The 21,157-nt window shown below is 44.1% G+C and overlaps 1 protein-coding gene across 1 annotated transcript in view; it reads left to right on the top strand.

The window, feature by feature from the left end:
- Window positions 1-464: 464 nt before the first annotated feature.
- NUP160 (nucleoporin 160) overlaps window positions 465-21,157 on the top strand; it is a 38,606-nt gene continuing 17,913 nt past the window's right edge. The window contains exons 1-23 of the mRNA XM_038764650.1: window positions 465-564; window positions 2,555-2,666; window positions 6,030-6,240; window positions 6,697-6,919; window positions 7,965-8,043; window positions 8,187-8,301; window positions 8,992-9,150; window positions 10,616-10,693; window positions 11,011-11,108; window positions 12,745-12,829; window positions 13,487-13,555; window positions 14,101-14,184; window positions 14,366-14,536; window positions 14,832-14,931; window positions 15,223-15,388; window positions 16,818-16,945; window positions 17,037-17,197; window positions 17,941-18,074; window positions 18,299-18,369; window positions 18,896-19,055; window positions 19,265-19,334; window positions 19,949-20,047; window positions 20,314-20,433. Coding sequence (XP_038620578.1) covers window positions 465-564; window positions 2,555-2,666; window positions 6,030-6,240; window positions 6,697-6,919; window positions 7,965-8,043; window positions 8,187-8,301; window positions 8,992-9,150; window positions 10,616-10,693; window positions 11,011-11,108; window positions 12,745-12,829; window positions 13,487-13,555; window positions 14,101-14,184; window positions 14,366-14,536; window positions 14,832-14,931; window positions 15,223-15,388; window positions 16,818-16,945; window positions 17,037-17,197; window positions 17,941-18,074; window positions 18,299-18,369; window positions 18,896-19,055; window positions 19,265-19,334; window positions 19,949-20,047; window positions 20,314-20,433 — 2,793 coding nt within the window. The remainder of the gene's footprint in view (window positions 565-2,554; window positions 2,667-6,029; window positions 6,241-6,696; window positions 6,920-7,964; window positions 8,044-8,186; window positions 8,302-8,991; window positions 9,151-10,615; window positions 10,694-11,010; window positions 11,109-12,744; window positions 12,830-13,486; window positions 13,556-14,100; window positions 14,185-14,365; window positions 14,537-14,831; window positions 14,932-15,222; window positions 15,389-16,817; window positions 16,946-17,036; window positions 17,198-17,940; window positions 18,075-18,298; window positions 18,370-18,895; window positions 19,056-19,264; window positions 19,335-19,948; window positions 20,048-20,313; window positions 20,434-21,157) is intronic.

Genomic DNA, 21,157 nt, shown 5'->3' with positions numbered 1-21,157 from the left:
TCCTCTCCCCCTCGTCCCCCTCTCCATCCCCCCCATCTTACCTCCTTCCCTTCCCCACAGCACCTGTATATATGTATATATGTTTGCACACATTTATTACTCTATTTTATTTGCACATATCTATTCTATTTATTTTATTTTGTGAGTATGTTTGGTTTTGTTCTCCGTCTCCCCCTTCTAGGCTGTGAGCCCGCCGTTGGGTAGGGACCGTCTCTCTATGTTGCCACCTTGTACTTCCCACGCGCTTAGCCCAGTGCTCTGCACACAGTGAGCGCTCAATAAATACGATTGATATTGATTCTCTCTCCCTCCCTCCGTCTCTCTCCCCCTCCCTCCCCTGTCTCCCTCGCTCTCTTTCCTCTCTCCCTCCCCCTCCGCCGGCCCGGAGGTGACGCGCGCCGTCCGTCCGTCCGTCCGTCCGTCCGTCCGGCCTCCGGCGGCGGGCCCCGGCGAGGCGGCCCAAGATGGCGGCGTGCGGCGGGCTGGAGCGGAGCCTGTGGGAGCTGCGGGGCCCCGAGCGGGACGCTCGGCGACGTTTCCGGGAGTTCGCCCTCAGCGCCGCCGGTAGCCGGGACGCCCGCAACACCCCCCCTCCGCCTCCCCCGGGGCTCACCCCCCCCCCTCGGGACACGCGCGGGCGCGGGCGGGCGGGCGGGCGGACGGACGGACGGGCGCCATCCCGCCCTGCTCGGGGGCCGCCCTCCTCCTCTCTCCTTCTCTTCTCCCTTCTCCTCCTCCGTCCTCCTTCTCTTCTCCCTTCTCCTCCTCCCCTCCCTCCTCTTCTCCCTTCTCCTCCTCCCTTTCTCCCTCCTCCTCTTCCCCCTTCTCCCTCCTCCTTTTCTCTTCCTCTTCTCCCTTCACCTCCTCCCTTTCCCCTTCCTCCTCTTCCCCTTCTCCCTCTTCCTCTTCCTCCTCCTCCTCCTCCCTTTCTCCTTCCTCCTCTTCCCCCTCTTCCTCTTCTTCCTTCACCTCCTCCCTTTCTCCTTCCTCCTCTTCCCCCTCTCCCTCCTCCTCTTCCCCTTCTCCCTCTTCCCCCTCCTCCTCCTTCCTCCTCTTCTGTCTTCTCTTCCTTCCTTCTCTTCTCCCTTCTCCTCCTCTCCCTCTCCCCTCCCTCCTCTTCTCCCCCTCACTTTACCCCTCCTCCTCTTCTCCCGCCTCCTCTTCTCCCTCCTCTTCTTCTCCCTCCTCTTCTTCTCCCTCTTCTTCCCCCTCCTCCCCTTCCCACCCTCCTCCTTCCTCTTCCCCCCTCCTCCTTCCTCTTCCCCTCCTCCCTCTTCTCTTCTTCCTCCTCTCCTCCTCTTCTCCCTTCTCCTCCCCTCCCTCCTCTACTCCCTTCTCCTCCTCCCTTTCTCCCTCCTCCCTTCTCCTCCTCCCTTTCTCCCTCCTCTTCTTCCCCCTCCTTCCCCCTCCTCCTCTTCTCCCAACTCCCTTCTCCCTCCTCCTCTTCCATCTTCTTCTCCTCCTCCCCCTTCTCCCTTCTCCTCTTCTGTCTTCTCCCTCCTCTTCTCCCTCCTGCTCCTCTTCTCCCTTCTCCTCCTCCCTTTCTCCCTCCTCCTCTTCTCCCTTCACCCTCCTCCTTCCTCTTCTTCCTGCTCCTCCTTCCTCCTCCTCTTCTCTCTTCTCCCTTCTCATCCTCCCTTTCTCCCTCCTCCTATTCTCCCTTCTCCTCCCTCCTTTTCTCCCTCCTCTTCTCCCTCCTCCTCTTCTCCTCCCTCCTTTTCCTTCACCTCCTCTCTCCTCCTTCTCCCCCTTCTTCCCCTCCTCCGGCGGCCCAGGGCTCAGAACCCACTCACCAGCATCATAATATTAGCCATGGCATTTGTCAACCACTTACCGTGTGCCAAGCACTGGTCTAAGCGCTGGGGGAGGTGTAAGCTAATCAGGCTGCCCCACGTGGGGCTCAAAGGCTTCGGCCCCATTTGACAGATGAGAGAACTGAGGCACAGGGAAGATAAGCAGTAATAATGATGGTGGTATTTGCTAAGTGCTTACTATGTGCCAAGCACTGTTCTAAGGGCTGGCGTAGATAAAAGATCATCAGGTTGTCCCACGTGGGGCCCACTGGCTTCATCTCCATTTTACAGATGAGAGAACTGAGGCACAGAGAAGTAAAGTGACTTGATAATGATGGTATCTGTTAAGTGCTTACTATGTGCCAAGCACTGGGGTAGATACAGGCTGATCAGGTTGTCCCACGTGGGGCTCACAGTCTTCATCCCCATTTGACAGGTGAGAGAACTGAGGCACAGAGAAGTTAAAGTAGTAATGATGTATTTGTTAAGCGCTTACTGTGTGCCAAGAACTGTTCTTAGCGCAGGGGTAGACATAGAGTAATCAGGTTGTCCCACATGGGGCCCAGTCTTCATCCCCATTTTACAGGTGAAGGAACTGAGGCACAGAGAAGGGAAGTGACTTGCCCAAGGTTACACAGCAGACTGGTGGCAGAGCCCGGAATTAGAACCCGTGTCCTCCGACTCCCAAGCCCGTGGGTGTGCTTGCCACTAAGCCGTGACGCTTCTCCGCTCATCCCATTCCCTCTGCATCCCTCCTGCAGGGACCGTGAGCGCAGTGCCTGGAGCCGGGAAATACAGGGAGAGCGCTGGAGGCTTCTACTATGTGGAAAGTGGCAAGTTGTTCTCCGTCACCAGAAATAGATTCATTCATTGGTGAGTATGTTGCCAATATATGTTGCCAATTTGTACTTCCGAAGCGCTTAGTGCAGTGCTCTGCACATAGTAAGCGCTCAATAAATATGATTGATTGATTGATTGAGTGTGCCGTTCGCGGCCTCGGAGAGGGGGGATGCGCAACAGTTGTGTCGAATACGGTACCTCTTCCCCCCCAAATTGTCATTTCCAGAAGTGTTGAATGAGGGAACCGTGGTTGAGGGGCGAGGGAGGCTGTTGTGGCTGATCTGTCAATCAGGTGAAGTAGTAAGGCAGCAGAGGGATCTTGGAAAGGTAATGTAGATAATAATTATAATAATAATGGTGTTTGTTAAGCGCTTACTATGTGCAAGCCACTCTTCTAAGCACTGGGGGGGATACAAGGTCATCAGGTTGTCCCACGTGGGGCTCACAGTCTTAATCCCCATAGTACAATGCTCTGCACACAGTAAGCACTCAATAAATACGATTGAAAGAATGAATGAATTTTACTGGGTGGGGGGGGTATACAAGGTCATCAGGTTGTCCCACGTGGAGCTCACAGTCTTAATCCCCATTTTACAGATGAGGTAACGGAGGCACAGAGAAGTTAAGTGACTTGCCCAAAGTCACACAGCTGATAAGTGGCAGAGCCGGGATTAGAACCCATGACCTCTGACTCCCAAGCCTGTGCTCTTTCCACTGAGCCACGCTGCTTCTGTGCCTCTCCATGTGTGGCTAGACCATGCCACATATAATAATAATAATAATAATAATAATAGTAATAACTGTGGTATTAAGTGCTTACTGTGGACCAGACACTGTACTGAGCGCTGGGGTGGTTACAAGCAAATCGGGTTGGACACAGTCCCTGTCCCATAAGGGGCTCACAGTCTCAATCCCCGTTTTACAGTTGAGGTTAACTGAGGCACTGAGAAGTGAAGTGACTTGTCCAAGGTCACCCAGCAGATGACTGATGGAGTCCTGATTAGAACCCATGACCTTCTGGACCTCAGGCCAGTGCTCTGTCTGCTACGCTATGCTGCTTAATGCAGAGGTGGTGTGGCCTAGCCAGTGGACAGAGCTCCGGACTGAAAAGAAGAATAATAGTAATAATTATGGTATTTGGTATTATGGTATTTGTTAAGCGCTTTCAATGTGCCAGCCGCCGTTTTAAGCGCTGGGATGGATACAGAAGGCTGTCCACCACTGATTGTCAAAATGGGTAGCGCTTAACGTTTCAGTATTGCAGTTTATCCGTCCACAGAAGCTGAGAATACTTTTTCTGTGCTTCCAAATGATTTTGTCATTAATTTGATTGCATTTATACAGTAAGTTGAATTTGGGGGAGAGGATAATTGATAAAAAATAAACGTGGATTACTGTGATTTCTCAATAGTGCAGGCTGGGAACAAGATAGGGGACGGATTTCACATTTAACCAGCCACTGAATATGTTGGCAGCCTGGTCCTAGTATTCAAAAAACAAGCAAGAGCCTGAGCTGTGATTTGAAAGCGTCAGGAAGTATTCTTTCCCGGGGTGGCAACAGGATCTCCTGGGGATCAGGTTGAGGGGAAAATCATGTTTGAGCACACATGGGAGCAGGGAGGTAGATGTGCAGTTTCTACAAACATGCATATGTACACACATGTACGAATAGGGGAGGATGCTAGTGATGTAGAACACTAGCATCAGGGAGCCACGGTATTCAATTTGTACTTCCCAAGCGCTTAATACAGTGCTCTGCACACAGTAAGCGCTCAATAAATACGATTGATGATGATGATGATTCAGAGATGTACTCCTTTGCAAAAAGGCTGCGATATGGGTTTGACTCTTTAACACTAGGAACGTAGATCTCTACAACAGTATCAGTCATGACAGCAAGAAAACTGGAACAGAAACGTGGGATTAAAAAAGGAAACCAGCCAGGTCAGGAAAGGAAGGGAAGATCAGAGATATGTTATGTCTCCGATCCCGGGGAGGCAACTGATGCTCTTTTAAGGAACCCCCATAATTGTGAAAGTTGCTGGGCAAGAATGTGAGACAGAGCAACTCCTTCACCTGGCCGTGGAAGAAATATTGTGTTGAATGAAAAGAGAGGCCAGGAGCTTCCCAAAACCCTGCCTTTGGGAGAAAACAAATGAGAAGCTAGTACCAACACCTCTGTTTTGTTTTGGAACCATGGTTGTTTTAGTAGTTCTGCTAGGCCTTTGACCAGAAGGCCTTTTTTCCTCTAGAGAAGGTGCATCAACTCAAGTTTGAGTAAAGATTATCCTGACATATTTGCACGCACATTCCCTAGTAATGCAAAAGCCCTTTTTTGAAAGCAGCTATGTGAACCAACTTGGGGTTAGAAGAGAAAGGAAAATTACATCTGTAGATGAATAAGCGCTTAAATAGCAGAAATCCTTGGGTCTCGAAGTTCACAAATTTGTAATTGACTTAGGTGTCCTGAGGAGGTTGAAGGGGGTTATGACCAGGGAGAAGAAAAATGGATGAGGCTAGATTCCTGGGGGAGCTGTGATTTCAGAAGGGGTTTGGAGATGGGGGAGAGCTATGGTCTGGTGGATTTGAAGGCGAAGGGCGTGAGCAGGAGGTTAGAAGTGGGAGGGATGAGAACGCAGCAAAGTGAGTAGGTTACTAAAGGGGAGTTCTCTTTCAGAAGAGAGTCAGTAAATAAGGAAGCCGAGGGAGTGCCTTAAAGCCAATGGTCAGGAGTTTCTGTTAGAATCGGACAAGAATTCAGTTAGTCTCCCCCCTCAACCACCACCATAATGCTCAGTGGACATATGCTTATAACTGTCCTTTCTTTTTAATGTTGCTCTCCCCTGCTAGACTGTAAGCTCTGTGAAGGTAGGGATCGTGTCTGCCAATTGTATTGTACTCTCTTAGGCACTTTGTATGGTGCTCTGCACAAAGTAAGTGCTCAATAAATACCACTGATGAAGCGGGGAGGTGAGCAAATAACACTTCAGGCTAGCTAAAACTGGAATGCGTTGTAATTGGCTAACACCACAACAAAGAGAAGGACAGGCTGCCGTGACCTATCATTTAAAGGAATGGTGATAGAGAAAATACCTAGCTTGTGGAGCTTAATTTCATGTGATCTTGAATCTGATGACTAATGAGATCGTTTATTTTTATTAGTTGTGTCTGCTGTGGCTCTCACCCCTTTACTAATTCGACATGGGTTGGGGGGGGGGGGGGGGGTTGTGTGTGTGTGTGTGTGCGTATGCGGCCCAATTTGGGCCATTGGGAACCATATGAATGGAGTTAAGCCAAACCTCATAAATAGGGGAATTCACACTAACCTATTGTCTTAAGGAAGGACATTTGGAAATATTGAAAAATAAGAGGTTTATAACTTTTTTTTAAAAACAGGACCACTTCAGGAGACACTTTGGAACTGGTGGAGGAGTCGCTAGACATCAATCTCCTGAATAATGCTGTTCGTCTCAAGTTCCAAAATTGCAGTGTCTTGCCTGGAGGAGTGCATGTTTCCGAGACTCAAAATCACGTAATCATCTTGATTCTAACCAATCAGACAGTGCACAGGTTGATTTTACCCCACCCTTCCCGGATGTACAGGAGTGTAAGTAGTTCTTGACGGATTTCTGAATTGCAAACGCTGTATTTCTGTAGCAAACCGTGATTGACACAAGCTCACAAGTTAAGAAAGGTTTTCCACTCTGTTAACAGTTGCAAATTCTGATGACTTGACACCTGTCCACATGTTTTGTTTTGTTGTCTGTCTCCCCCTTCTAGACTGTGAGCCTGCTGTCGGGTAGGGACCGTCTCTATATGTTGCCGACTTGTACTTCCCAAGCGCTTAGTACAGTGCTGTGCACACAGTAAGCGCTCAATAAATATGATTGAATGAATGAATGAATAAGCAACTTAAGCACAACTCTGTTTAACACAGTCCTGTAGCAGTTGTAAATAAAGGCCAGGTGATGAATAGGAATTCAGCTAAGGCCTTTTGAGTGTTTAAGTGTTTTAAGCGTTTCAAGTGTTTTGAGTTCATGGTCTGTTTTGGATTATTTTGCAGGAGCTGATCACTGAGAACCAGATGCAGTCAGTATTCACTGATATTGGAAAAGTTGAATTTAGGGATCCTTCTAACTACCAGCTAATACCCCCAATTCCGGGTCTGGCACCCAGCTCCGCTGCCTCGGCGGCCTGGCTCAGCAGTGATGGCGAGGCGCTGTTTGCTCTACCATCTGCTTCCGGAAAAATATTTGTCCTTAAACTGCCGCCTCACGATGTGCCTGGTAAGACTGAAATAAAGATCCATAGAGAGGATAGAGTACAGAGCTCTACTCACGGTAGGCACTCGGTAAATACTATCGATTGATAAAGAGCCTCACAGCATTCATCTCCAACAGATGAAATCACTTTACGTCCACTTATCTGACAGTTGCCAAGGACAGCGGATCAAGTCGTCAAAATTGAATTGGGTACCGTTCATTTGTCAACAGCCCATTTGCTCAACGTAACCCAAGCCACGATCCGCAAGAGCTAAACCCAGTCTACAGTGTTTTTGGAACATAGAAGTGATGTCGATGTCCGATCATCATCATCAATCGTATTTATTGAGTGCTTACTATGGGCAGAGCACTGTACTAAGCGCTTGGGAAGTACAAATTGGCAACATATAGAGACAGTCCCTACCCAACAGTGGGCTCACAGTCTAAAAGGGGGAGACAGAGAACAAAACCAAACATACTAACAAAGTAAAATAAATAGAATAGATATGTACAAGTAAAATAAATACATAAATAGAGTAATAAATATGTACAAACATATATACATATATACAGGTGCTGTGGGGAAGGGAAGGAGGTAAGATGGGGGGGATGGAGAGGGGGACGAGGGGGAGAGGAAGGAAGGGGCTCAGTCCGATTTTACCAAGTGGAAGTGGGTGTGGTTTTAGTTAGTCTCCTGCTCACCTAATTGCATTAAAAACAATTAAACGAAAGAGTCAGTGGAAAAGGTGGGGTGGAAAGAGATCAGCTGATTTATCCCAGTGATCCCAATAGGAGAGATTGAACTGGAACCCAGAACTCCAGTCCTCCGCTCAGGAGAGAGAAAACAGTTAATTCGATCTAGTTTTGTTACTGAAGCCTACTTTTTGAACGGTGATTTAATTATCCCAGGCAGGGTATATAGCCCCAAGTCCCTCTGTGCTAAACAGTCATTACTCTGGAAATCTATAAATCTGTCGTCTTATTTGATTTAGTTGCCAGTGACCTCCTTAAGGGCCTTGAGCGACTTAACAAACACTTGGGTAAAAGGGATCTGTTTTTGAACTTGTAGGTACAGTGTCTGTTGTAGAGCTGAAACAGAGCTCAGTAATGCAGCGGTTACTTACAGGCTGGATGCCAACAGCTATCAGGTTAGTGATGCCGTGTGTAAAATTTTAAAAATGACTTTGACTCTTGACCCTGCTTGCAACGGCTCATGTTCTGCATTTGGAGCAGCAGCCCGAGATTTTGAGGCTCTCTGTATTACATGTCATTATTTGGTTTTGTGTTTTAGAGGTGACCAGGGCCCTTCAGATCGTCCCTTAAGTCTCTCTGTCCACTGTGTCGAGCACGACGCCTTTCTCTTTGCACTCTGCCAGGATCATAAACTTCGAATGTGGTCCTACAAGGTAAAGGCCAAGTGTTTCATTGTTTTTGCTGCTCTACAGTGTGCCTGTGAGGCTAAAAATCAGAGTTTCATTTGGCAGGGTTATGATCTGGTGAAAGATTTATAGATATACAGCCTGAGAAATTACATGGTATAGGCAAATTATATTTGTTTTGGGGTGTTTTATGTGTGTGAGTACATATACATGCACATAAAGATATAATAATAATAATAATGGCATTTATTAAGCACTTACTATGTGTAAAGCACTGTCCTATACATACACACAAAGCACCCCAAAAGTTTTGACATGTATACTAAAAATTGCACCCTGACTGGTAACATCAAGGGGCAGTAAAATACAATTAGGCAAAATACTGTTCAAGTTTCCTCAAAAGAATAGAATCTGCTGTGAAATGATTTATTCACTCATCTGAAATAGCATTTTTTATCATGCCTGAAGGTCAGTTATAGATGCCAAGGCCTACATGGACATGCCAATTTTGGGGAGATAATAATTTGGACCTAAATTTCATCTCATCCTAAGTCTTCAAGAGACTAGGCTCAGACGAACTGTTCATGATCGAGGATTAGCCAAATCAGTATTGTTTGAGGTCCAGGTCGAACATCCCCAGTGAAGAGCGAGATGTGTATTTTTAACCCAAACCGTTTTTATCGACCCCTTATTGCCGAATGTCTTTATCGTGATCAGGACCAGATGTGTCTGATGGTGGCCGACATGCTGGACTTTGTTCCTGTAAATAAGGACCTCAGGCTTGCAGCCGGCACGGGACACAAATTGCGGCTTGCTTATTCTCCTTCCATGGGACTTTACCTTGGCGTGTATATGCACGCGCCAAAACGAGGACAGGTAAGAACTAACTGAGTTTTACGCTGTAACCCGAGGGTACTTTAACAAACATTCACTATACGGTCAGTTCTGCTCACAAAGAGTGTTTTCACTACACGTTTTGAGTAGAATGTGATGACGGAATTGGGGATGGTTCTTCCGGCAACATATATCCGTCTAAGTGAAGTGCGGCATCAGAAGGCACGATTGTGCATGTATATATTTGTACATATTTATTGCTGTACTTATTTTACTTGTACATACTTACTACTCTATTTTATTAATGATGTGCACAGAGCTATAATTCTGTTTATTCTGACAGTTTTGACACGTGTCTACATGTTTTGTTGTCTGTTTCCCCCTTCTAGACTGTGAGCCCGTTGTTGGGTAGGGACCGTCTCTACATATTGCCGACGTGTACTTCCCAAGCGTTTAGTACAGTGCTCTGCACACAGTAAATATGATTGAATGAATGTAGCGTTGGACAGCGTGTGGTCTACTACGCGCGCCCTCTTTAAAGCTGTGGAAGCTGTGGAAAGATAGAGAATACAAGGCTCATTTGGGCTCTTTGGTAAGGAATTTAGAGGCTGGGTAATTAAAAAAACAATCAACTTGGTCCCCAGTCTCTTCGTCATTTCTGACCTCCTTAGGCTTTGTGCATTATCGGTACATACTTAAGAGATGGTGGCAGAAAAGCAGAACACTCCACTGTTGCTGGCATGTGCTGATAACTTGAGTGAGGGGCGAGAGAGAGAGAGTTTCTGACCAGGCACTTCCTTCAAGACTTGTCTTTTACCTGTTCAGAACAGTGCTTTGCTCAATCAGTAGCTGTCTGATGAATGCTAGGCATTAGACTGTGATTTGGAAAGTACAGCAGCAGTACTCAAGACATCCCTTCCCTGCTTGCAAGAACATTACAGTTTAACTAAGGAGACAGAGACAAATCATCATCATCAATCGTATTTGAGCGCTTACTGTGTGCAGAGCACTGTACTAATCACTTGGGAAGTACAAGTTGGTAACATCTAGAGACAGTCCCTACCCAGCAGTGGGCTCACAGTCTAAAAGGGGGAGACAGGGAACCAAACCAAACATACTAACAAAATAAAATAAATAGAATAGATAGGTACAAGTAAAATAAATAAATAAATAGAGTAATAAATATGTACAAACACCTTTTACAGATAGAGCAGAAGGAAGAATCAGGTTAAAGCGGAAAGTAATGCAAATACGTCTGGATGAATCAGCTGAACAGATAACCAAATGCACAGATAAACACCTAAAATAAAAGTAGACCGAGATGTATATTGGCGCTAAGGATAAAAATGCTATCTCTTGATTTAAGACATTTCTGCTGGTTTATAAAGCTTTCTCTTTCTTTAAAAAAAAATTTGGATTCTTTGGATGTAGATAGCCTTCGTTTGCAGCCTGCTGTTTGTGGATTTAATTTACGGGGTATTTAATCACCCCACTTGTGTTTGTACAGTTTTGTGTTTTCCAGTTGGTGACCACTGAAAATAATCGCTACAGTTTAGATCACATCTCCTCCCTGTTCACTTCTCAGGTGAGTGCCAGTGATCAAACTCAATCATTTAGCGTAGATATTTAAGCCGTCTAAAGCGATCCGTTAAAACAATTGTGTTTTTCAAAGAACGGTATCCCCAAGGTAGCTTTAAAGGAAGATCGCACGGCATGTAAATAGCACCTTCATCTGATTTTTTTCTGCAATTTCACGTGTGTGGTGGGCTTTCTGATTTGGTGTTCATTTAGTCTCAGAAAGTTAAAGTGTACATTTAAAATGTGAATAAAATCCTTTCTTCCTCTTCCAGTGTCCATGGTTTAATTATGATATTTTTTGTCTGTGTGTTTTTTCCTGTTTAGGAGACGCTAATCGACTTTGCCTTAACAGCCACTGACATATGGGCGCTCTGGCATGATGATGAAAATCAGACTGTTGTGAAATACATCAATTTTGAACAGTGAGGATGTTTTTTTTTTCCATTATTCTCTTAACTAGCTCAACACACGCTCCCAATCTTGGAAGATAATGTGATTTGCTTTATCGCTTTATGGGGTGCGGAGCAGTGGGTGGCGTACAGAACACTGTGTCATGTGGCCTAGTGAATAGAGCACGGGCCTGGGAGTTATAGGACCTGGGTTCTAATCCTGGCTCCGCCACTCATCTTCTGGGTGACCTTGAGCAAGTCACTTCACTTCTCTTTGCCTCACTTATCTTTAAAATGGAGATTGAGACTATGAGCCCTGTGTGGGACAGGGATTGTGTCCAACCTGATTTGCTTGCGCGTAGTACAGTGTCTGGTACATAGTAAGCGCTTAACAAATGCCACAATTATTATTATCGAAATTCTGGGTCTGCAGGGGATGCCTGGGTCCCATTTCCTAACACTGCAAAGGCGTCTACAGAGTTTACTTGGAGCCCTTCTCACGTCGGAAAATGAGGTTGCAGAGAGCAGATGCAATTCCTGGGACCTGTTTTTCAGCCTGGGCTAGGCGATTAGAACAGTGCTTTGCACATAGTAAGCACTTAATAAATGCCATTATTATTATTATTATCATGCAGAAGAGTTCCTTGTTTTCTCCTTACGTCCACCAAACAGGGAACATGGGTCCCCTTGCTCTATATCCAAATCTACTGTACTACCAATGACAGTGTAATTTGGTGTACTGTATCTCATTTTGGATTTGGAGAAAGCCTTTTAGACCGGGATCCTGCAGGGCTGTTGTGCTGCGGTGGTTGCTAGAACTAAGCACAATATTCATTCATTCAGTCGTATTTATTGAGTGCTTACTGTGTGCAGAACACTGTACTGAGTGCTTGGGAAGTAAAAGTCGGCAACATATAGAGACGGTCCCTACCCAACAACGGGCTCACAGTCTAGAAGGGGAAGACAGACAAAACAAAGCATGTAGACAGGTGTCAAAATCATCAGAACAAAAAGAATTAAAGCTATATGCACATCATTAACAAATAGAATAGTAAATATGTACAAGTAAAATAGAGTAATAAATCTGTACAAATATAAACAAGTGCTGTGAGGAGGGGAAGGAGGTAGGGCAGGGGGGTGGGGAGGAGGAGAGGAAAAGGGGAGCTCAGTGTGGGAAGGCCTCCTGGAGGAGGTGAGCTCTCAGTAGGGCCTTGAAGGGAGCTAGCTTGGCGGATGAGTGGAGGGAGGGCATTCCAGGCCAGGGAAAGGACGTGGGCTGGGAGTTGACAGCAGGATATGCGATAACGAGGCACAGTGAAGAGGTTAGCAGCAGAGGCGCGGAGGGTGGGGTTGGGCTGTAGAAGAAGGGAAGTGAGGTAGGAGGGGGCGAGGGGATGGACAGCCTTGAAGCCGAGGGTGAGGAGTTTTTGCTTGATACCCAATATCCATTCAAATGCCTCCTGTCTCTACCCCAGAGTACCAATGCGAGCAGGGCTCTTCATCTTAAGCTTAAGGCACACAGGGAAACACAGGGTGAGTGCCGTTCAGAGGCAAGTTAAAGGAATCTTCCATCAGTCACATTCTTTGGGCATAGGTGCACAAATCGGGTTTTGCATAGATGCAGACTTTTCTTAAGTGACCATTTCACCAATTTATTTGTCGTGTGTAGTAATGTCGCAGGACAGTGGAACCCAGTCTTTGTACAGACACTGCCAGAAGAAGAAATCACCATCAGAGATGACCAAGACCCAAGAGTAAGTGACCCCCAAACTGAACCGTTGCTCATTAGTACTTCCTCAGACAATGGAAAGGAAGGGGAGGTGAAATTCAAATCGGACAATGTCGCTATTTGCTAGGAGCCCTGGAAAAATGTATGATGCGGGGGGAGGTGAAAGCTGTGTGGTAATTGAAGTTTGGGATTTGCTTGGGGACTTGCTCTAATTATGCTATCCAAGTCCCCATTATGGAATTTTTGAATTACTCTTTATCCCACTCAGTTCCCACTTGAGGGAATTATTACTACCTTGGTTCCCCACTCTTCATAAAAAGATGAATTTCTGTGGACAGTTGCTTCACCTCACTTCTAAGCTGCAGTATCCTAATTCAGTTGAAGATGTAGATCTTTGCAAGTGCAGCCTAAGTAGTTTTAAAAATCTCTTTAGAAGAGAGAACTCTGTCTAATTGTTTCATGTATGTTCCCAATATTGTAATTCGCAGTGTTCTTCATTTTTGAAGATTTAATAGAAAGCACTGATGCTACTTATTAGAATTTCAGAACTCCAATGTGATATGAACATAAATTGGCAGGTCTTCAGAGTAAGTCTGAAACCTTCCTTCTAAAAGTCCCCAAAGTGTTTCTTTCTAAATGCTCTTTCAGTGTACGGCTAACATTATTTTTAATGTTCTAACAGGAAACATACCTGGAAAATCTTTTTGCACCTGGACGATTCACGAATGCTGCTTTATTCAAAGCTTTACAGGTGAGCAAGACATTTTGTTCATAATTCATTATCATTAGTCATTCATGATGTAAAAAATTGATTATGTTAGCTCCACTAAGCTCAGTGTGAAAAGCTTCTGGCTCTACTTTGGAATTTGTATGCATAGAAATCATGACGAGGCAGGTAGACTATTATAATCTTAAAAGTAATCCTTCTAGTCAAAAATAATATTTTCATTTGAAGCCTCCTGACATTTTTGAATCAACTGAGGGGGTTTCTCGGGGGAAGCAGAGGCTAGGTATTTATCAGTTAGCAAGGTTTGCTAATGAAGAAGATGGCAAACTTACATCCGTTTCAGAAAAAGAAAGCTCATCTCATTCCCCAGTGTTTCCCATTATTCACTGAAGTGCTGGCCGTCAAGGGTTGTGTCATTTTCTTTCTTTCTTTTACTAAAACAAAGTTAATATTTTACACCTTCAAACAGTACTGTAATTTTATCTGAATTCGGAGCAATTAATTAGGATTTTGGAAGTGGCTCTGGCGCGGTGGCACAAAGATTTTACTGCCCTTTCCTCTTTCTCTAGATCTTCCGTCGAGGAACTGAGAGAAATCTGGACCTTTCCTGGGATGAACTGAAGAAAGAAGTAACTCTAGCCGTGGAAAATGAAGTAAGGTTTAGAGTTCTTCATCCCCTGACAGAATCTGGAAAACTGAAATGAAGTTCCAAAAAATGTAAATTGAAAATATTGTCTAGTGAAATCGAGAACATCAGGTTGGTGGAGAAAACTGTATTTTGGGGAGAAAAAACCATGCCGAAACATCTTCAATTGTTTTGTTTTATTTTGCCAGCTCCAGGGAAGTGTAACAGAATATGAATTCTCACAGGAAGAGTTTCGACAGTTGCAGGTTGAATTTTGGTCTAAATTTTATGCCTGCTGTCTTCAGTACCAAGAAGCCCTCTCTCATCCTCTTGCATTACATATGAATCCCCACACAAACATGGTGTGCCTTCTGAAAAAAGTAAGGGAATTGAAACACTGCGAAAACGGTGGTCTATCACATTGTAATTCATTGTTAGCCCATTTCGGTAATCTCTGGAGTGTCTCATACATTCAATCGTATTTATTGAGCGCTTACTGTGTGCAGAGCACTGTACTAAGCGCTTGGGAAGTTCAAGTTGGCAACATATAGAGATGGTCCCTACCGAACAATGGGCTCACAGTCTCCTGCAGATACATATGGTTTGTCTGGAACCAGACTGTCGTTTTGTGTTTTGTATATTTAAAAAAGTTAACCACCCACTTAACTTTTCCAGGGGTTTCTGTCTTTCCTGGTGCCCTGCTCTCTGGTGGATCACCTCTATCTCTTGCCCGATGAAAATCTTTTGACTGAGGATGAGAGCACCATCTCTGATGGTAATTGTAGTTTTCTTCTTCTTCTGTGGATTTCACCTTGCCTTGTATATGACCTTCCGATTTTGGGCCATCGTCTTCTGAACTAAGTACCCCATCGCATGTTTTCTGCCTGCCTAAAGTCCCCCCAATTAGACTAACATATATTTCCTCGTCACCGCTGTTCCGTCGTCACCTCTGCCGCGCTTGCCTTACCCTCACTTCATTTCTCTGAAGTTGAACCACAACTCATTTGAAAAACGGGGCCTCCCTGTGAACCATCACTCTGACTTCCCAGATTTCTCTTCCCTTCAGATGCAGAAGTGGCTCGTGACATGATATGTCTGGTTAGATGCCTCCGACTGATTGGGGAGTCCATGTCTGTGGAGATGGCACTGATGATGGAAATGGCTTGCGGCCATCTTCAGTCGCCCGAAAGGGCTGCAGAGCAAATCCTGGAAGATTTGATTGCTAATGACATGTAAGAGAGAATTTACAGCAAAGCGTGTTCAGTGGAAATTCAGCAGTTGTTGGTCCAGAAACCGAATGGTTAAAAATCACCGTTTTTTAATTATTATCATTGTTGCAATTATTATTTACAGCAATCGTATTCATAATAATTATGTATGTGTCAAGAACTGTTCTAAGTCCTGAGGTATATGCCGGTTAATCGTCAGATACAGCCTTTGTACCACATAGGGCTCACCTTCTAAATAGGAGGGAAAACAGGCGTTGGATCCCCATTTTACAGATAAGGAAACTGAAGCACAAAAAAGGTGAAGTGACTTGCCCAAGGTCATGCTGCGGATTGGAACACGGGTCCTCTGATGCCCAGGATCCTGCTCTTTCCAACTAGGCCACACCGCTTATTCAAAGCTAAGGGGAGCAACAGTCATAATAAACAGATGAGCAATTTATAGGCAGGAAACCTGTAAACTCCTTGTGGGCAGGGAACATGTCTACCGATTCTGTTATATTAAATCTCCCAAGCGCTGAATACAGTGTCCTGCACAGAGTAAGCACTCAATAAATGATTGATTGATTGGTTAAAACGTATCAAGGGGTTTCCTAATGCCTGAATCAGAGCCTCCAAGGCTTGCATAGTAGAAAATGTGCCATAGGACTTAGCTTCTGCAAAAGCTTAAAGATTTTTGTCCGAACCAATTCATTTTGTTGGACGAGTAGTTTTGACTGAAATTTGTGAGATATGGAGGAAAATAACAAAACAGGAACTTTTTGTTCTAGAGTTTCTCTGTAATGTGTATTAACTTTTAAAATAGTGTTTATTGAGTGTGTGCTGTGTGCTGATCCCTGTACTAAGCGTTTTTGAGAGGACAGTATAGCAATGTTGATATTCATCCGGTCTTATTTATTGAGCGCTTACTGTGTGCAGAGGTATGTTCCCTGCACACAAGGAACTTACAGTCTAGAAGGGGAGACAGAAATTAATATAAATAAGCAAATTCTGAGTGTAATAATAATAATAATGGTATTTGTTAAGTGCTTACTATGTGCCAAGCACTGTTCGAAGCCCTGGGATAGATGCAAGGAAATCAGGTTGTCCCACAAGGGGCTCACAGTCTTTAATCCCCATTTTGCAGATGAGGTAGCTGAGGCACAGAGAAGTTAAGCGGCTTGCCCAAGGTCACACAGCAGAACAGTGGCGGAGCAGGGATTAGAACCCATGTCCTCTGGGCTCTTTCCACTGAGCCACGCTGATTATGTACATAAGTGCTGTGGTGCTGAGGGTGGGGTGTTTAAGGGTGTAAGGGCAATGCAGAGGGAGAGGAAATGGTAATCTATCCTCATCATACAGGTGCTTTTCCTCTTCCAGGGATCCTTTGTACTTGCAAGTCCTTTTTTATGCCACAGTGCTTGTGTTTCATGGACCACTCTCCTTATATTCACAGAGACAATACAATGGAGGATATTTGCAGCAAACTGCAAGAGATTAGAAACCCAGTCCACGCCATTGGGCTTCTTATTCGGGAAATGGACTACGAGACCGAAATGGAATTGGAGAAAGGGTTTGATCCAGGTAAGTGGCCGAACAACAAGCATGCCCTCGACTCCTCGAAAGGCAGCAGTTAGCCAAGATTCTCCTCCAATTTCTCTTTTTCTTTTTCCAGCGCTGCCTCTGAACGTTCGCATGAGTCTTGCCCAGCTCTATGGAAGTGGCACCACGGGGAATGTAGTATGCCAGAGCATTTGCAAAATTGCCAATACTCGCTTTCTCATTTGCCGAGACCTGTTGATACTGCAGCAGCTCTTGGTTAGGTTAGGAGATGCCGTAAGTACCTCCCAGAAAGGCTTTTGTGGTTCATGTGTTCACAATTTCCCAAGTTTAAAAACAAAATGCAGGTTCATTGTGTGCGTGTTCAGGACAGACTGTCTCTCCAAGCCCCAGCCCGGTAGTGAAAAAGACCAAAATTCTAATCCTGACTCTTCCACTTTCCCACTGGGTGACCATGGGGAACTTACTTAACTTCTCTGCTCGTCAATTCCCTTATCAGTAAAATAGGGATTTTAAGTCTGTGAGGCCCACGTGGGACGTGGACTGTGTCCAACCTTGTATCTACCCCAGTGCTCAGTAGAATGTAAGCGCTTAACAAATGCCATTAAAAAAAGGTGTGTGGATTGGGGTGTAATGGGCGATTGGTGAAGTTAGATAGGAAAGGGAGAGCTGATTGAGTGTCTTAAAGCCAATAGTAAGAAGTTTGATACGGAGATGGACAGGTAACCATTAGACGTTCTTGAAATGTTGGGGTGATGTGGACTGAACCTTTTTTTAAAAAAGGATCTGGGCAGCAGAATGAAGTATGTACTGGATTGGGGAGGGACTAAAGGCAGGGAAGTTAGCAATGAGACTGATTTTGTAATCAAGGCAGGATATGTGTTTGGGCCCGTAGCAGTTTGGATAGAAAGGAAAGGACAGATTTTTAGAGATGTGATGAAGGAAAAACTGATGGGATTTGGTGACAGTCTGAATATGTCATCACTGGCTACTGTTCACCAATTGTTTTCTCTTTTTAGGTAATTTTGGGGGGGGCCCAGCTTTTTCAGTCTCAGCAAGATCTACTGCATCGTACAGCCCCTCTGCTGTTATCATATTACATCATCAAGTGGGGTAGTCAGTGCTTGGCTTCTGATGTTCCAGTTGACACACTGTAAGTTTTTTGTCAAGGTTTTTTTCTCTCATCGGTATGAGCTACTTTACGAATATCCACTCCAATCAGATCACCATTTGTCAGGTGTTACGATTTCATTACTGTTTAACAACCATTAAGGTCTTAAATTTCCACCTAGTCTTTAAAGAGTAGGATATCTTGAAAGTTGGCTAGAGAGTCTCGGTTCAGGTATTTCTTTTTGAACTGTTTTTTTGTCCCCCTAGGGAATCCAATCTGCAGCATTTATCAGTTCTGGAGTTGACCGACTCTGGTACCTTAACTGCACATAAACTGGGTAAGAACTGTCCTTATGCACTCTGTGTATAGAATTGGTTGTTTGTTTTATAAGGTGATACAGTGTAATTGGTGATGAAGAAACAGTAACTGGGGAGCCTTTAGAAAAGTCACTCAGAGGTAATTATTTAGAACATTGCACACTTTCGACAGGTTTGCTTTTGAAAAAGTGATTTGAGGAAATGGGTGTTCTTGATAATTTGAGATCTGAGAACTCTCAAAATTTCTTCATGTCTCAGCGTAGAGCAGGAGTTACTATGGAACATCCTCAGAGCTGTGGGGATAAGTGTGTGTGAGAGAGATATTGTGCTAGTTTAAATGGACTTGCCTAGGAATATTGGTTAATATCTCCCAGGAATACAGCATAGAGTAATGGTATTTCTAAAGAATTTTATTTAAAAATTAAATAGGTGGCATGTATTGAGTGAATCAGACATCCTGACAGATAAAATTGCAATACTGCAGATGAGTTATTAAGCACTTTGAACAGATGATTATCACAACCTGTGTCTTCATACTCTTTTCAGTGTCCAGCCCTCAGACAGTAGTGGAGTTATTCTTCCAAGAAGTCGCCAGAAAACACATCATAACTCACCTCTTTTCCCAGCCAAAGGCCCCTCTGAGCCAAACTGGTTTGAATTGGCCTCAGTTGGTTACCGCAGTTACCAATTACCTCTTACAGCTCCTGTATCCTTTTACTGCAAAACCAGAGAGAGATTGAGTCTACTAAACAGTCTAATAAATCATCCCATTTGTGTAATTAAGGTAGTTTTGTGAACTCATACCTCTGTCTCCTCGTTATTTATTTCATGACTCTGAAATTTCAAGCCTTTTTTTTTTGCTTTTCTGAATGTAATTTCTGCAGTGGAACTTTTGATTCCTTAGCTAACGATCAGATGGCCCAGCAATTCAGGCTGTCTTTTTGCAGAATGCTTGATGGGAAGTTGTCAATACACCCAGTTGCAGGTAAGTTCTGACAGGTGTTTCCAGGTACTTGCAAAAATTGAGTCTTTCAGTTGTGCCATTGAAGATCCTGGGTTATCAATCTGGGCTAAGATGGGTTCTGGATATTTCCTTTTTATTAGCAACAGTCAAGGGTCCGTTACACAGACTAGAGAGACCATTGAGTATTCTAAACTTGAGGAGGAAATACTAATCAAGGCTTGGTTAAAAGAAACATATTCTTCTTTCATAATTCTCAATTTCATAATTTTCATATTCTTCTTTCTCAATAGTATTTCCCCTAGTATAATAGGCCAACTCAGGTTCTCTTTTTGGCAAGTTGAGCTTCATAGCTAGACACTTTCTAAAAATGCCTTGCTTCACGTAGTGAATTAGGATTGTAAATTGAAGACGTAATTATTAGTCGAGATAAATGAAGTCCTCAACACATTGTTTCCTTTCTTAAAAACCCTCTTATATTCCGGGACACCATAGGAATCAGAATAGTAAATTCAGGAAAGTGTAGATGATTTGTTTTACTCTATCATATATTATTTGAAGGGCAAACAATGGGGTTACCCGATATCACCTGAATGGTCTTTTTTCACTCATCGGATAATACTGTTTGTTTCCGTAAGGAATATATTCGTCTACTACAGCCCTGGTGTCAAGTGAATGTTGGCTCCTGTCGTTTTATGATGGGACGGTGCTACCTTGTTATGGGAGAGTGTCACAAGGTAAATTTATTTTTATTTCTTCCAAAAATGAAACATGGCTTCTACTGGGCTCACCATTGGAGTGTCTAGTAACTATATAAAAAAAGTTTTTTGTGTTTGCCTGTCTGTTGTGTACTCCTCTATGTAAGCATCCCCAGAAAATTTGAGTCTGGTGACAATGAAATTTTTAGTCTTCCTTCCCCAAATTTCTGATGAAACAGCAGCAAGAATGGACAAGCTTTCCAGGAATATACTTTTTTAATTTTTTTTTTAATTTATTCCTTGAGGCTCTGGAGTGTTTTTGCCAAGCTGCATCAGAAGTTGGCAGAGAGGAATTTTTGGATCGATTAATCCGTTCAGAAGATGGAGAGATAGCTTCCACTCCACGGCTCCAGTATTATGATAAGGTATTGTCCTGTTTTAGTGGTCTTGATGGTTTAAGTTGTTATTTGTCCAGTTTCCTAAGTTTGAAGTAAAAGGAAAAAATTCTACTTGGAGCTTCTTGAAAGATTGGTACTACTGGGAATAAATTTCCAAAATTAATATGAAACTGAGAGAATGCAAGTGCTTCACTTCAGCTATTCGTATGTTACTCGATCAGACTCCCATTGTTACCCATTCGGCAACCCAACTTGGGCACTGCTAGAGCTTCGAATCGATTCATAGATAGAAGAGGTGACATCCACATACCTTGAACTGTTTTCACACTGTGGTAAAGTAATGTACTGAGACTTGTCTAATATAATGCAAATCATTAATTGACAAAGTACTAACAACTAAGCAGATTAAAATAAGAAAGATAAACAGTGTAACTTCAAATTCATTGGAATTCCTAAGGTTTATTGAGTTGATTTTTTCTGGAATTATGTGACACCCCATCCAGAAGAGCTGAATTTAATAAGGAGTAAGAAAGAAAGGAAAAAACATGAACATGTGTTTTTTTTACCTTCATTTACCATTGCTGGGCTTTCAAATTTAAACCAGCTTAGGAATCTGGGGATGAGGATGTTTGGGGCCCCTTGCCCACATCTCCAAGAATTGGAGGAAACAGGTGAAAGTAAAAATTGCCTGAGACCCGAATTGGGGGTGGGCTAAGGGATTTAAAGGATGTGGGACAGGGACTGTATTCTG

The sequence above is a fragment of the Tachyglossus aculeatus genome, chromosome 22, assembly GCF_015852505.1.
Source record: "Tachyglossus aculeatus isolate mTacAcu1 chromosome 22, mTacAcu1.pri, whole genome shotgun sequence".
Lineage (NCBI taxonomy): Eukaryota > Metazoa > Chordata > Mammalia > Monotremata > Tachyglossidae > Tachyglossus > Tachyglossus aculeatus.
This window is presented reverse-complemented; position numbering and strand designations above follow the sequence as displayed.